Raw genomic sequence first — 15,590 nt, forward strand, 5'->3', positions numbered from 1 at the left:
CAGGCCGGGGAACTCCCTTCTCATCAGTGTGGAGGTGATCCTCCCCTTCTATGCGGCACTGGTCAGGCCGCAGCTGGAGTACTGCGTCCAGTTCTGGGCGCCACACTTTAGGAGAGATGTGGACAACATGGAGAGGGTCCAGAGGAGGCCACTTGCATGATCAGGGGGCAGCAGGGCAGGCCCTATGAGGAGAGGCGATGGGACCTGAACCTGTTCAGCCTCCACAGGAGAAGGCTGAAGGGGATCTAGTGGCCTGTTACAAACTAGTCGGGGGGAGGAGGAGATCAACAGGCATTGGGGGAGTCCCTGTTCCCCCGAGCATTGCCAGGAGTGACTAGAAATAACAGTCACAAGCTGGCAGAGGGGAGATTCAGGCTAGACATCAGGAGGCGCAACTTCATGGTCAGGGTGGCTAGGATCTGGAACCAGCTTCCAAGCAAAGTGGCACTAGCTCCTGCTTGTTGTTTGACCCCAGTACTCTTTCCTGCCATGGCAAGGGGTCAGACTTGATCTGCTCATGTACCTTCTGACCCTACCAACTACGAAACTGTATTAAGTCTTCCAGAGGCCCACATGCACAAGTGTGCAAGGGGGTGGGGGAAATAGGGAAGGGAAAATAAGAGGCAGGCTCATCTTTAGAGTTGAGCACATGGAGCTGCAGCTGGGTATGCCACTATTGGTGCAGAGCAATTTCAGCAAAAGACTTAAAGCAGAACCTGCCAGGTCAAATTTGGCAGAACATCTTCAGCTTTGCAAGTCGAAACATTTCTGTATTTAAGTGTTGATTAAAAACTTCTCCCTCACATGTACCTGCTGTAATGTTTAAAGGTAAAAACTCTGCAGCTTGTGTTAGTTTATGCAAGGGTGAAACTGACTTTTTCCCTGTCCAACTAGATTATAGCCTGCAGAACTGCCAAGATATTTATGAAAACCCCTTCAGATTTAAAAGGTTCTTCAGTAAGGCAAGAAGTCCAAGAATACACAAATGCGCTTGAACATGCTCCTTTAACCAAGATGACAGATGCTACAGTAAGACCAAAAGCAACTTAATGCATCCAAAAAAAATTAGGCCTTAACTCTAAATGCAAACAGGCACAGCACAGGCTTTTAAGATGCTGCCAGGTCTGAAGTCTGCAATTGATTTGAACCTGGCATCAAAACCTTGATAAAATAAATTCCAGCAGCACTGAAAAAAATAAGAAAGGAGAAGAGACTGCTCAGAGCTAAGTGTCCAGCCTTGCCAGCAGTCTGATATCTACTCTCTCCCATTCAGAGGACATTTCAACCCAGGAATCAGATGCCGATAGCAAGTGCTAAACAGCCGACCTCCACACTCCCAATCTCGCCTGCTGCATGCTCAGGAATGCCCCATCTTCTGCCCCCTCCTCTTGGCAGGTTTGTGTGCGTGCATGAGTGGACTGTTTCTGACAGGAAGGGCACAAGACGGAAGGTGGACATTCCTCTGGGGCCCCCTCTCCAAAACAGCCGATTACTGCCAGCCTCGAGAGCAGCCTCTCAGGCTGGCAGCAGCACAGACATCACCTGTGATTCAGCTGTTTTGCTGGTGGCTTAAGGGCCCAACCACACAGTAATACAGTGGAGCCTGGGGGCTCTGTTACAAAGCAAGATGTACAGGGCAGACTAGATGATACTGTGTTCTTGGCAGCTCCTATAGCCTAGCTAAAGCCTTACTGGTCCTGCAGATGGGACCCCCACTTGCCATAGGAAAGCCTTTTATATGATCCTCATTGTTCTTAGCCGACACAGCCCCTGCCCACTCACAGGGGGATCTCGAAATAATAATAAAAACAAATAAAAAAATTGGCACAGCAGAGGACCACAAACACTGTGTACCCCCTCACTGCCTCTGCAGGAAGGCTCAGAATATGGTCTGCTGCCCCCTTAAAACAGCACTGCCCAGAACTGGGAACAGGAAGGGACATGGTAGGGGGCAGCAGGGATCACCACTTCTACATCCGTCTGAAATCAGGCCCTAGACATCTTAAACTTTCAGCAGCTTCCCTCTTCTGTAAAGCCACTAGTTAACTCCTTTGCTGCAGTGTAATGGCCAAGAATGTTTTCTGGTCCCATCAGACTTGGGGCAGACCAGCGTACAGGCTGCAAGGAGGAACCAGCCACAGATGCCAGCAACCCAATGAGCACAGCAGTCACAGTGGTTCTAGCTGGCAGCTTATACGGCCTTCACCCCACCACAGCCAGCACTGGGTCATTCTGCAGTATCACGCTTCGCAGTCCACTTGTCATCCCCACGCGAGCTGTAAACTGCTGGGCAGGTGCAATGCAGCACACACTGACACCAAGGTGGAGACAAGGGCTGCTGTAGCAGCCAATATTACTCAAAGCCATGGACTAGCCTATTTAAGCCATGAAAGCAGGAGCAGCGCAGGCTCTCTCCACACAGGTCTAGGAGGCTACCCAAACATGAAATATCTGAAGCTCTGGAGACCAGTATAAGCCTACTGAAGCCTGCACCCACCAGGTTCAAGATCAGCAAAGGCTTCAAGCCATGCCACAGTCAGCAAAAGAGCTACCATGTTCCTGGCGACAGGCTGAACAGTTAGCTTCTCCCCATCTTCCTCTTTCGCAGGGATCAGGTCTAGTGCCCCAAGCATGCAGCCATTTCTCATGCACAACAATCCTGCCCCACAGGGTGTCAGGTAAGCAAACTTTTGGTACAAGCTTGCTGCCCTCTCACCTCCCTCAAGTGAGCGAAACTATTTAAGACGACTGTCCCAGGACAAAATTCTGTGCATTTTAGAAGCTGTTTGTCACACCACCACTTCCAGTACCAAAACACAAAAGGAGTCTCTAGCAGGCCAGGGCTGTTGAAAGCCTTTGAGCAGATAAAAACTGAAGTTGTCCCCCATGCAACTGCATGCTGGCTGAAAGCCCTGTTTTAAAAAGATGCCAAGCACAAAGCATGAGGTCAATCCACACCCTATGGCAGTAGGGACCAACATTTTTGGCAGGTGTGCCACACAATAGCTCTGAACCCTTCAAATGCCACTCCAGTCCCCTTCCTTTGCCTGATCTGCTGCTCTGCTTTATGCCCCCCATTTGCCACATACCATACAGAGGCTACCCATGTCACTTGTGGCATGATCATGCCTGCCCTGTGATGTGGATTCCCCAAAACTTAGTGGGGGGAAAGCTCCTTGCTGTTCCTGGCCCCTCAATTTGATCTAGTTTTTTCTAGGATTCAAAGTTCATTGTGGATGGACCTGTGGCTTCAGTGCCTTGGTTGCTTCTATGGCAAACCCCTGGTTTGTAACAGGAACAGACATTTACCCTCTCCATATCTAAATCTTGTTTTGTGCAAGGTTAGACACCAGAAGAGATACCCATGTCCTGCCTGTCCACACCACTGCCTTCATGCCTACTAATAGTGGAGTTGCAATGGTATAGGCCAATGAGAGATTATACCTCCTGTACTTGCCTAGCCTACAAGGACTGCTCTGAAAAAATGCAATGCACTTTCCTAGCTACAGCAGGAAAAACAGGTTAAGGAAGCTACCTTAAGGAGAGGAGTTCTTTCTATGTTTTTAGGAATGTTCCTGTATGGGACTTGCTGGGCAAGATCAGAGATTAAGCCTATATCCTACCTCAAACGGAGCTCAAGCAGACAATCCACTTTATCATGGACACTTGCTCTATTGAGGCCCCATGAGTTTTGCCACACCTTGTTGCAAACTACATCAGACTTGTCTCAGGTTGGGACCAAAGGTTTCAGGTAGGAAGATCAAGAGTGGTTTTCGTTAGATACTGCTGACAACGTACCGTGCAGCATGTAGGTTACATACTTGGCTTTGTGCTTTAACTGAGGTTCCCAAACTTTCTTAGTGCATATCCCATTTCAGATATATTAGCTGCCCATGTACCCCTACTGACATACTTTATATTATGCCCTTAAATGCCAATTACAATGAAAATTAAATTTTCCATTACACAATTTCCCCCATGTACCACCCCCCACCCTAAAGGTATCCTGCATACCCCCAGGGATACATGCATCAGTTTGGGAGCCACTGTGCTACACAACATCCAACACTGATGCCATGAGATGGTCAGCAGCTACCAGAGAAGCTTGGTTGCCACCTTGGATAGCATTCTACTGTTCTACTTAACATAGTGTGGCACTACAGCAGCCAAAACCACCTGAGCAAATATGTTCACTGAACGCACTGTTACTATATGACCAGCTTAGAAGTAGAACAGCTCGGCAGGAACGCTAGTGTGCCATCTTGACTGTGCCATCTTTAGCAGTACTGCTTGCCAAAAATAAAATAAAATAAATCAGAATTAAGCTGGGGGGAAGAGGGGAGTGCTGGAAGAGGTGCTCAAAAACCCAAGATGCGCAAGGACGGAGGTCCCCTTGCTGTGCTACCCGTTTGCTCCTTTTGGATGAGGCAAAGTGACCACAGGGGCTCATCCAAGGTAAGCTCTGCTTTGAATGCATGTTACACCATGAGGTTTTTGGACTGATGGGATGCCTTTGGACAGAGGCAATGAACTAAATGGTGTGGAAGCAAGAGAATCAAGGCCTCTTCTCCCTAAGCTTCTAAAATGCTCTTCAGATGTTGAAGGGTTGTAGCTACCTAGTTCACATACATGATGGAAGCTTAGCGTTCCTTTCAAGTACTTCCTCCCCTTGCTGCCAGCATCTGAGGGAGAAAGAGGCAAAACCCTTAAGATATGGTTAAGTGGTCACTTAAGAGCAGTGGTGCTTAACCTCCTGCCCACAGGCCAGACTCAGCCCCAGAAGTGACTGGATCCAGCCTGTGGGTTGGGAGAAATCTGCTGTAAGCAACTCAGGCCAGCACCTCCCCTTCCCCACACTGTACCACTAATTTCTGCCTGCATCCCTCTCCATACAGCAGGCACTGTTTAGTGGAAGTAAGCTCTCTCCCTCCACCCCATCCTTATGGCAGGCCAGAAGCACTCTTCCTCTGATATTCCTCCCTTTGATATAGCATATATTTCTCTCCTACTGGAGGCCAGTTGTAGCCCGCCACAAGCAGCTGGCCCTTCATTTTAGAAAGGTTGAGTGCCACCGGTTGTGACTGCTACCGTAATAGGTACCTGATCATTCAGACTGGCAATGAAGTCTCCAAGTTGGGATAAAGCCTAGAGGTGACACCCAGCACAACAGACTATATTCCACATTGATAGACAAAAGCAGCGCACAATAGCTTTGGGTTGCTGGTGGCACGCTGCTTCTTCCAACACATTTCTAGCTTCTTCGGCACATGGGCAACACTGACAGCTTGATGTGCAGCAAAAAGGAAGTGAAGTGCTAGGAGGGAAAAGGACTGGGCCATCATGTGCAGGTGTAGGCAGGGTTGGTCTAAGGACATAGGCAGACAAGGTTCTTTGGGTGAATCTGGTATCTTTTATTACACCAATTTAAGTTGGTCTAATAAAAAGATACCCAATTCACCCAAAGAACGTTGTCATCATGTGTCAGAGGCAGGCTCCTAGAGGGGTCCTGTGTTCAAACACCCAGTCAGCACATTTCAAGAAGGAAGTACAAGGGAAATGCTGCCTAACAGCTCTGTATTCTTATTAGTAGGCTTCCCAGTTGGCCACAACTACAAAGCAGGCAGCTTGACTCTGGTTGCACCTTCAGCTACAGTAATCTCCATCCACAGTTCCCAGGCCACAAGCAACTCTTCAAACTTACTAACTGCAGCTCTTGGCCGAGGAGGGTTAAAGTGTTTTTGGGGTTCTTTAGTTTTGGTTTTTTTATAGCATGCACTGGCACCATCTTTCTTGGGATCATGATGAATGCAGGTATGCACTGCAGCTGGCTTTTAAACTGGAGCACTTGCCACAACCCCCCTAGAGGCCCATATGCTGTTGCAGTTCTGGTTAAGGCAACTCAGGTAGCTCCTTACTGTCACCGGCCTAGACTACAGTTCAATGCCATTAGCAAAACAGCAACTAGCCGTGAACGACAGAGGACAGCCACAGTTTATTAAACTAACAAGTGCTGAAATTACCAGATACATACAAGTGGACAGGTCAGGACACCGAGTCTGGGAACCCTGCTTCAGGCACTAAGCTTCCAACCTCTTCCTGCCATCAGGATTAAGCCTTTGTACTGGGGAGGGTGTTATGCAACTATACAGCTTTAATGGGGAGTCAGACTACATTTCCAGGGTACCACAGCATACCTATCCTCTTCCCAGAAGCTGGGCCTGCACATCCAGGCTTCAATTCAGGACACTTCCCTAACTACAACAGTGCTTAAGCACTGTCCTGCATTGGTACTGGATCTGCCAAGAGGCAGTGCAGAAAACACAGCTGCTGGTTTGCAGATCTCTTCTTATGCAGGAGGCATCAGTTCAAGAGACAGGCAATACCCTGGTGTGAGAGCTTTTATTTTTATCCTACAATTGAAGTTTGATCTTGCACCTTACATGCCTTTAATGCAAGACACAAATCACCTAGCAATTAGAGGTGCACTGACAGATTTTGGGGGCCAGATAACAATAGCAGATTTTTAAAAGGAGGCAAATTGGCTGATACAGCCATGTGTAGTTGGCAAGTCTGTTCTGGTGGAAGGGGAGGAGGGAGGGAAAGGGTGTGTGGGCAGATCAATGCCCCCCCATAGCAAGGGCAAGGACAGGGTGCAGGATGGAGCTGCGGATCATTTGGTGGGGGGGAGCGGGAGGGCAGCTCCCACCACTGCATGCACCCCAGAAGGGCATGGGGGGCATGGCCCCAGATCTGCATGGGGCAGGGCAGGTAGACTGCAGCTGGGGCTGTGCTGGGCTCTTCTCAGCTGTGGGGGCCGGGCTCAAGTGGGCCGTGGTGGTGCTGCTGCAGCCACCCTAAGTTTTGCCATAGTGCCCCCCTGTAACTGCCCCCCAGCGCCACTGCCAAGTGCTGTGAGCCCTTGCTGAGAAGAGCCCAGTGCAGGCCCAGCTCCAGCACGCAGCTGCAGCCTGCCCACCCCACTCTGTACAGATCCAGGACACATGGTCCCCGCCCCCTGGGGCAAGCACGGCAGCAGGAGCCCCCCCACATACTCCCAGACAAACCACCGGCTGTCCTGTGCCACACCCCATCCTGGTGAGGCAGCATCTGCCCCTGCCCCACTCCCTCCCTCAGTGTGGGTGGGCACATTGATCTGCCTCCCATACACCTTCCTACTCCCCTTCTACCACCACAGACTTACCAGTTACACGCAGCTCTTCAAGCTGCCAGGCTGTGCTCCTTACTGCCCAAGTGCTGTGCTGTGGCTGCATACATACACGCATGGGCATTTATCAGCCAAATTAATTGGCCACATCAGTCCAATTTCCAATATAGACTTTTTTTTTTTTAAATATTCGTGCCGATCTGATATCAGTCCATTAACCTGTTCAGATTTCTTATAGAGAGAAGCCCTTCAAAAACTCTTGGGGGAGGGAAGGGCAGGAGGGAGCAGCAGCAGCTGCTTCCAAAACCAGGGCTGGGCAAGATGCAGCACCACCCCTTCCCCAACAGCAGCCCCCTAGAGAGATCCCACAGCTCAGTCCCCAAGTGTGCCAGAGCAATGGCACGCTTAGTGAACAGGCTTCCTGGCAAGATGAGCAGTTGCAGAGGGACAGATGGACTGTCCCAGCAAGAGCCAAGCAGAAGCAGACTACAGTGACGTCTCTTCCACCAAGTAGCCTGCGCTATCCTGTGCTAGGAAGTCTGGCACCGTGGACCTAGGGCTGGAGCTAGGTGCAGCTGAAGAGGGATGATCTTCCCCTGTGCTTTGCTGGGGAGGGGAGCTGCTGCCCCAAAACAGCAGAGAAGTGGAAGCTGCTGCAAGCACTTGCACTTCTGAAGTCCCTTATTTAATTAAACATGCACTACAAGCAAGGACTTTCCAATCCTGAATTACTGTCACAAATTGGCATCTCCAGGTAAACACCACAAGCAACTGCCACAGCCCAAACCTTGTGGATCCCATGAAGAGTCCCAGCACACCTCTTCCACAAGGGGAAGTCATTCAGGGCAACTTACTTAAATATAAAAAGGGAGTTTTCTTACTCTTGGGGGGAGTCAGTGAAATAAACGCATTTGAAGGTACCAGTCAGCCAGAAGCAGATCTGGGGTATTTCTGAAAAGAGCCAAGCCCAGCTGGTAGCCAGACCCATCAGTTCACTGCTGAGTGGGATGGATGTCCAGTGGAGACAGAAGGAACCAGAGGTTGGAGATAGAAGGTCAAAAGCCTGGGGAGAAGTTAAGTAGAAGAGACCTAATCTCCTCGGAGATGACGCAGGACAGTATTTAAAAACACACCTGGTCATGCAGACAAACTCAGCAGTCTTCCTTCACCTCCCCCTGTAACAGAGGCAGCTTTGGGTTTCATTTAGTGAAGTGTGTTTAGAACTAGTAACAGTCAGCTGAGCCTGTCCAACTTGATGCTGCTGGGCAGAGCAAAGGCTTAGCCAGATTCAAGATGGTTCCACGTATGGACAGGAGCCCTAGTTATACCACAACTATGCTCAAGATAAGCCAGTCACCAACTGCTGGAATTAAGGGAGAAAGGAGCCCCCTACGGGTAAACTAGCCTGTGTTTGTCCACAGAGTCACTTGCACATTTCCATGCTCAAGACAGTAGACAGGCCACTGGTCCGATCCCGTTTGGTGCTACTCATCATGCCAGGCACCTGTAGGCCAAATGCCATGCAGCAAGAGTCCAGGCAGACTAAGCCCCATTTAAACCTTCACACAGACCTGCTTGTGTCACAGTCAGATTATTCAGGCAAAGAAAAGAAAAGAAAAAAAAAAAAAGCTAGAACAAGGCAGTGTTGATGCACGTTCATTCAGGAGCATGGCTCTGCAGGAAGAATACTGCCAGTAAGGGCAGAAGATAAAAATCCAGGAAATCCCATCCTTTTCCCTGGCTCCGAGGGACAAAAACTAATGTGCCCCAAACAGTACACCCCATATCTTAAAGCAGCAGAGGAAATGCATTAAAAGGGATGCGGTACCTGGAAATGCACACAGCCAGTGCTTCCTGCAGCGTCCCTTCCCTTGTGCCACAAAAGAAGAGGTTTCTGGGACTCCATTAAGTATTCCCCAGACAGTTTTAGGTGGCAGCAGTGGGGGCGAGTGCTGTTTTCCTGCCACAAGACGGCAGTTAAATCTTACAGCCAACAGATGCAGCAGCTTTGGTCTGCGGCAGCCGCTGACTCGAGCAAGTCTCTCTAGACAGGCCAGCTTCAAGGCCGACAGCACTCCCTGGCACAGGGGCAACATACTCTGCCTTTGAGAGGATGCCAGGTATCTGTATAATGCAATGGAGTCAGACCTACAAACCAAAACGTACCGAGGTCTGGGTCTCAGTGATGAAGACCTTTCAGAAAAGGCATATCACATGCAGGGTGTAAGTAACTGGAAAGCAAAAAAAAAGTCCTTGCTGTAGCAGAACAAAAGCTGCATTTTTGGCCCACTATGCAGTGCCCAGTAATCAGGCAGGCCTGACCCCAACTGAGGCCACAGGATACTGCTGCAATGCAAGTGGTACTGATGTCACACCTGCCCAGAGTGCACAAAGGGATACCAGTACAGTTTCTCAGAGATTGCTTTTTGGGCTCACGTACAGACTGTACCTGGCAGAGGCTGCATGCAGATTTAGGAAAGTCAGATGGGAGAGCCTGAATTCCAGCTCATCGATACTCAAGCACTGACACTGCAGGAGACCAAATCAGCAATAATATTTTTAGACTGATTGTTAAACTTTTTGCACTTCTACCCTCCCAGCCGGCTGCCCAGGGATTTATACAGCTGAGTCACTGCTGGAACCTTCCACACTGTTGTGCCCTGGCAGCGTAGCGCAGCACAAATCTGTTTGGCAGTGCCTGCCCCTCCCAGCCCACAGGCTTGGGTCTCCAGACTGCCCCAGTGCCCAGCCCATCATGCCTGCAGTTCAGGTTTCCAGATGCTGAACACTACCAGGCTTGATGCCAAAGCATCAGCTGCGGCACCACGGATTGCAATGCAGTGGCCTGCTGGAAATCTGGCCCTGCATCGTGATAGTGCCTTGCCACCAATACCAGACAGCCGCATAAGGCTATTTTCAGGCTCTGCTGGGCCTTGTGTAGCAAAGGCAAGGCCAGGCCGCTTCTGCAGATTTAACTGGGGACCCCCCCGCAACCCATGGAAAGAAACCACCGAATAGGACCGTTCACAACATGTTTGGAAGCCCACAGATCTCACCACCACCACTCAAACTCTGCACTGGCCCGACTAGAGGAGGGATGAGACTTGAGATGTGGGAGGTAGACAGACCGACGCAGTGGAACAGCTGTAGACATATCAGTATTTCACTTCTCTAGCTAAACATATGCCATTTCCGTGGCTCTGAGGAAGGCAAGCTACAGCACACCAGCCCAAGTGGCAGTTCCTGACCCTCCACTCAAGTTTCCCACTCAGTGGTACAGGATGCCCAGTAATTAGATTAAGACAGCACTAGTGGCACTCACTGTTTGAGAGGGGTGGAGCGTCTGAAAACAGACACCGCTATGACTTTCAGCAAAACAGCTTTGGGTATATTAGGACAGACACTAGACCACTGCAGTTCCTCCAGAGATGGAGACAAGCCCACAAATAAATCTGAAATCCCCAACTAATCCTCCTCCTTCAAGCAATAATTATGAGAGCATGTGACAGTGGGGGAGCACAAGACCCCTGAAGAGTGAGCAGTCACATGCCCGCATAGTGCTCAGTCCCCACCTTCATGAGCAAGGTGAGCTCTGACCACCCCTTTGCATCCTCCCAGGGCGCTGCATGACAAGTGCTTTGAGTGCTGCACCATGGTGCATCACAAGCCCACGCACAAAGAACAAGAGATGCTCCAATGATCACAGGCAAGTCCCCCAGGCAGGCACAGATAGATACTAGGAGCAGTTTTTAAAAAGAGAGCAGGCATGTTTAGAGGGAGAGCCCCTTGCCGGATGCATTTATCTGGCATCAGATTCAGTGGCCTTTTCCCCGCCTCATCTGAACATCAGATGATGGTTTCTACAGGGCCCGTGGCCTACATTCATTCTGTGTAAGCATCTTCTTACCCTGCTCTGTGAAGGTTTTAAGCTTGCCACAGGGCAGCACAAATGCCATTTTGTCTCACTGCATGGCAGAGTGCTGCTGAGGCACTGCAGACGTTGCCAATATGGCTTGGCAGGGAGCTGTCTGAGAAAGAACAATGGTGACTGATCAGGTGGGGCCTGGATATCAGCGCCGAGCAGCTGCCTTGACGCCCGCCAGCCTCCAGTCCCACAGCACCACTGTGCACTGAGTTTCATAAGCACTAGCTGCCAGTGCTAGGCAAAAATTGTTGCGGATGGCACTGGCTCTCTTTCAGCTATACTGTTTGCAGGGCCCTGGTTAAGCATCTAGAAACCAGAATCAGTAATCCAGCAGCCAGTGTTGCAGTGTTCTGCCTGCTACGAGTTCAAAGGCTGCGGCACTGGTCTCTGCAGCTGGAAGGAGTGTCAGACTCCATCACTAGCCATTTCTGGGTACAGCCCCATGAGCTGACTACTCCAGGTGCCACTGACAAGGGCAAGACAGGATAGACTGCCAGAGGCAGGAGATGTCCGGGCCAGCTGCTGCCTGGTCGGAGTCAGCACTTTGAAACGCTGTGCATCACCAGACAGGTCACTGAAGGAAGCCGTGGGGATTCTTGGGTACTGAAGTGGACAGTTGTCTGAGCAGTCTTGAGAAGCTTTTCAGGCCCTGTTTGGGATAACTCTCCCTCTCCAATGAGGGAATGCTGCTTCAGCAACTGTCTCACTTAAACACCCAAACAGGACAGTATGAGTGTTGCACCTTCAGCTTCAATAAAGCTGCATGGAGTCAGCAGCTGGCAAGCATCACTATCTGCAGGGATAATCTAGAAGCGGTGGCCCCTATAGAAAACTACTCCCAACACATGAAGCTGGACACCAGGGTGGGCAGACAGCACCCTGTCCCCCTCAAGGAGCAGTCACATCTCCAGCACCGCACCAGACTGCCTGCCCTCCAAGGAGCGAGTCAGCAAGTACCACCCATGTTGGTATCATCACCTGCTGCATCCCCGAAGCCACTTATGTCACCCAAATCAATGCACGAAGAGACTACACTAGCCTTTTAGCAAAGCAGCAATATGCTGCTATAATAGGATGAGTTTCTGTAGCAACCAGCTGAACTTGTACAAACTCTGCTGAGGCACTAGATCTTTCCATGGACTGATACTTTAATGAATACGACACCATCTGTGAAACTGTTCTTCACAAGTCCTTTTAAAAAGGCCTGAAGGAGTTATTCCTCCTCGGGTACAGCCCATATGATCACACTAGGGAGATGCCATTAAACCACTAGTTCAGAACAGAGGGGTACAGCATACCCTCCGCCTGGGTTTCATACTAGATACTTGGCATTTATTTAAAAAAAAGAAGTTATAAAATTAAACTATTGCCTGGCCCACACTAGAGTGCATTAGAACGAAGTACAGATCAAGCAGGAAAAAAAAAAAGAGAGAGAGAAGGGGGCTTATAGTACTACAGGATGGACAAGACAGTGTTAAGGCAGCACTCAGCTGGCATATCCATGCCCAGCTGGCAGCAGAAAGATTAACTCTAACTGACCAAGACCTGTTCCCCAGCAACCTCCAGGGTTTGAACCATTAGCAGCAGACAGACATTTCCTTCTAGTTTACAAATGGGCTGGATGAGAGAGTCTCTGAATCCTCTTATAAAGCCAGGCAGCTTGTGGCTAGAGCTCCATTAATTGGAGCCATCTGCACCCACCACACCCCACAAACCGAGTCTTAGGTAGTAACAAGCTGATGCACAACAGCATTTGCTATGAGGCTCTTGGCAGCTGGGCGGGGGCCCCACTGCATACCCCTCACTGCAGAGGGCAGTGACTTTGCCAGCGTGAACCATTTTGTCCCACTGTTAAACTGACCAGCAGAGTTCTTTCAAGTGAAGCGAGTTTAGCTCTGCTTCCATTACACTGCACAATTCCATCCCCGCACGGTCAGCTTCATAGTGTACCCCCACCCACTTGTTCTGAAGTTAAAAGCGTTCAACAGAAAGGTTGTTCACTCATCTGCTATGCTGATCCTTTCATATACCGCAGTATCAAATCTCAGGTACTCTTATATTACATCCCCCATCTGGGTGGAGGCTGGGGGGGGGTACAGAACAGAGCAAAGACACCACACCCTCCCCACCCCACCCCCAAGCCTGCTGGCACATTACACAAAAGGATTAATAAAAGGTTAAAAGACATCTCTGTCAACAGTCTGAGCCGATACCAGCCCACACTGTTATTCTGCTGGGCAATAGCTCCACATTTAAAAAAAAGCAAAAAATAATCCAACAACTGTTGCTGCATGTGTCAGCAGACTGCAACTCACCAGACTGTGTGCTGGTCTGTGCTGCAGTATCAGAGTCCTGGGTGCTCCATGGTCTGTCCCACCCCGTCAGGTTGAGAGACTGCAGGCCAAGGCACAGGTCGTTCGTGTCTGGGAGGCCACGGGAAGACTCTTGAGTAGAGGTGGGGAAGAGCATCCTGCTTGCCACTGCTTCTTCAGAGTCCGGGAAGTCTGCTCAGAGGGGGAACAAACAAGCTTGAGAGTTCAAGGATTTTTTTTTTTTAAAAAAGGAGGAGTTTTCCAAAGCTTCAAGCCCTAAAGCCAGGTCCTGCACTGCTCTAAAGCCACTGCCTCCGTGACTAATGCTTGCACCCCAAAAGGGAGCACTGCCATATGTTCAGGAACCAGCCCCCCTCCCCCCTCTGCCCCCTCCACCTTCCTATCCCGTCTGCATTACTGACTGGGTCAGCATGTGATCAGGCTGCTGATGCTTACTGTGCTGACAGTGACGTCACTCAGCCATGCAATATAACCACATCATTTCTTACAAAATTAAAAAAAAAAAAGAAGAGAAGGTAGAGAGAGAGAGACAGATTCCCCCGGAAGACAACACAGCATGCAGAAGAGAGGTGCAGTTCTGCTAAAATCAAGGGAGGCAAGCAGACGGCACAAACAAGCAGGGAGCTCTAGCACAGCCAACAGCAAGCTCAAGACGGCAATCCTCCTAGCAATAACTATAGCAGCAGCGACAGATCAGACACTGTTAGTTTTAGTGCTACCCAGCTCTCCCGTCTCCGCCCCCCACCCTCCCCTCCACCCACAAACCCAAAAACACTTTAGTCCTGGACAGACTCCAGCTGCTGGCTCCATCCCCAATTCAGCCTCCCAATGCAAAGCTTCACAATTCTGCTAGCATAATCTATTTGCTTCAACTTGGCCACTGTGCCTCACTGACTCTGCATTGTTTACCATTGAGTAATATGGATAACCTTCAAAACCAAATCCTCTGCACTTCTCTTCCTATAGCTTTCTATTGCAGACCAGTCTGAGACTGCGTGTCATGCTGGTTACGAGAAACAGGGCCAGCCAGAGCACGAGTCCCATTTCATGTCTGCAGACAGGAATTTTCATGGCCTATTTACCTCCCCACCCCCCTCTCTTCCTCCTCCTCCTCCTCCCAGGTCCCATCCCACCCTCCCTATCCTGCAGGGTGTTCACAAGCCTGAGGTACCGGAGATGCTAGATTCCTGCCTTAGCTTAAGTGTCTGTGCCAACAGCCTAAGGAAATGCAGCAGGTTCCTGGTGAGAATTTCAGCTCGATGCAGATCTGGGGGCTGATGCTCAGCTGTGTTGCCTCAAGTCTGACTCACTCGGAGGGCATTTGGAAGCCAGCTACCAAGCAGAATGGCACTTGTCTCCTCCACACCCTGCCCCCACGCCCCTCCTACTCTGCCATCCAGAGCACACCCCGCCCCTGCTCTTCGGCAGGGTGCTGCAGTGACTCCTGCTTGTCACATTATCCATCACATGGTGCTCAGCCCACCCCAGCCATTGCCAGCCTGGAGGTTGGGGCCTCCATTCCACAGCCACGGCAAGACCCAAGCTGGCAAGTGGCCCACTCACCTGGGAGCAGGCTGCACCCATTAAACGCCCCAGACCAGAATCAGGGTGCTGCAGTCCAGGAGTGGTCCTCCCCTGCTGTTTAGGGGGATTTGGTGAACACTAGGAAGTTAGTGGCATTGTCATGGCATGTCACAGACAGAATGGCAAGGCTGCACTGGCTGGCAGTCAAAACTACCTCACCAGCCCTGTGCTTCCTGCTTCCTTCATAACGAAGTCAGCTCTACACCAGTACCTGTACTGGTACAGTCGTTTCATTAAGCATCATTTTACTAACCTAGCTGTTCAAGGACCACCTCTAGTCCAGATGCAGCTGCATGCTGAAGTGCTTATACATGGAAAACATACCCCCAATAAGCACTCATGGGGTAAGTATCCAAGCTAGGGTGCCTTGCTGGTTTAAAAAGACCACGACAGCTGGTTTTTGGATGGAGTTTAACACACCATCCTTAATGTGGTATTATGGAGGAGAGTTTACACTCCTTGAACATGCTTTTACTTAGTTCCCACAGCAACCATAGCTTGCCTTACAAATATGCAGCATTTGCCATGTTTACACAAATACGTAAGGGCATGTGCCAGAGTCCAGGTTCAGAGCTGTAAGAAG

General features: G+C 50.1%; 1 protein-coding gene across 6 annotated transcripts in view; it reads right to left on the reverse strand.

Annotated features, from left to right (window-relative positions):
- CPEB1 (cytoplasmic polyadenylation element binding protein 1) overlaps positions 1 to 15,590 on the reverse strand; it is a 61,517-nt gene that overhangs the window by 28,284 nt on the left and 17,643 nt on the right. For 5 of the 6 annotated variants that reach the window (XM_019533249.1, XM_019533251.1, XM_019533250.1 and 2 more), the window contains one exon: positions 13,406 to 13,594. In XM_019533249.1, the coding sequence (XP_019388794.1) occupies positions 13,406 to 13,594 (189 nt within the window). Of the gene's footprint in view, positions 1 to 13,405; positions 13,595 to 13,858; positions 14,115 to 15,590 lie in introns of those variants that run through there. The other variant, XM_019533247.1, reaches the window with a different exon arrangement.

The sequence above is a fragment of the Crocodylus porosus genome, unplaced genomic scaffold, assembly GCF_001723895.1.
Source record: "Crocodylus porosus isolate Cpor-Errol unplaced genomic scaffold, CroPor_comp1, whole genome shotgun sequence".
NCBI classification, from domain to species: domain Eukaryota; kingdom Metazoa; phylum Chordata; order Crocodylia; family Crocodylidae; genus Crocodylus; species Crocodylus porosus.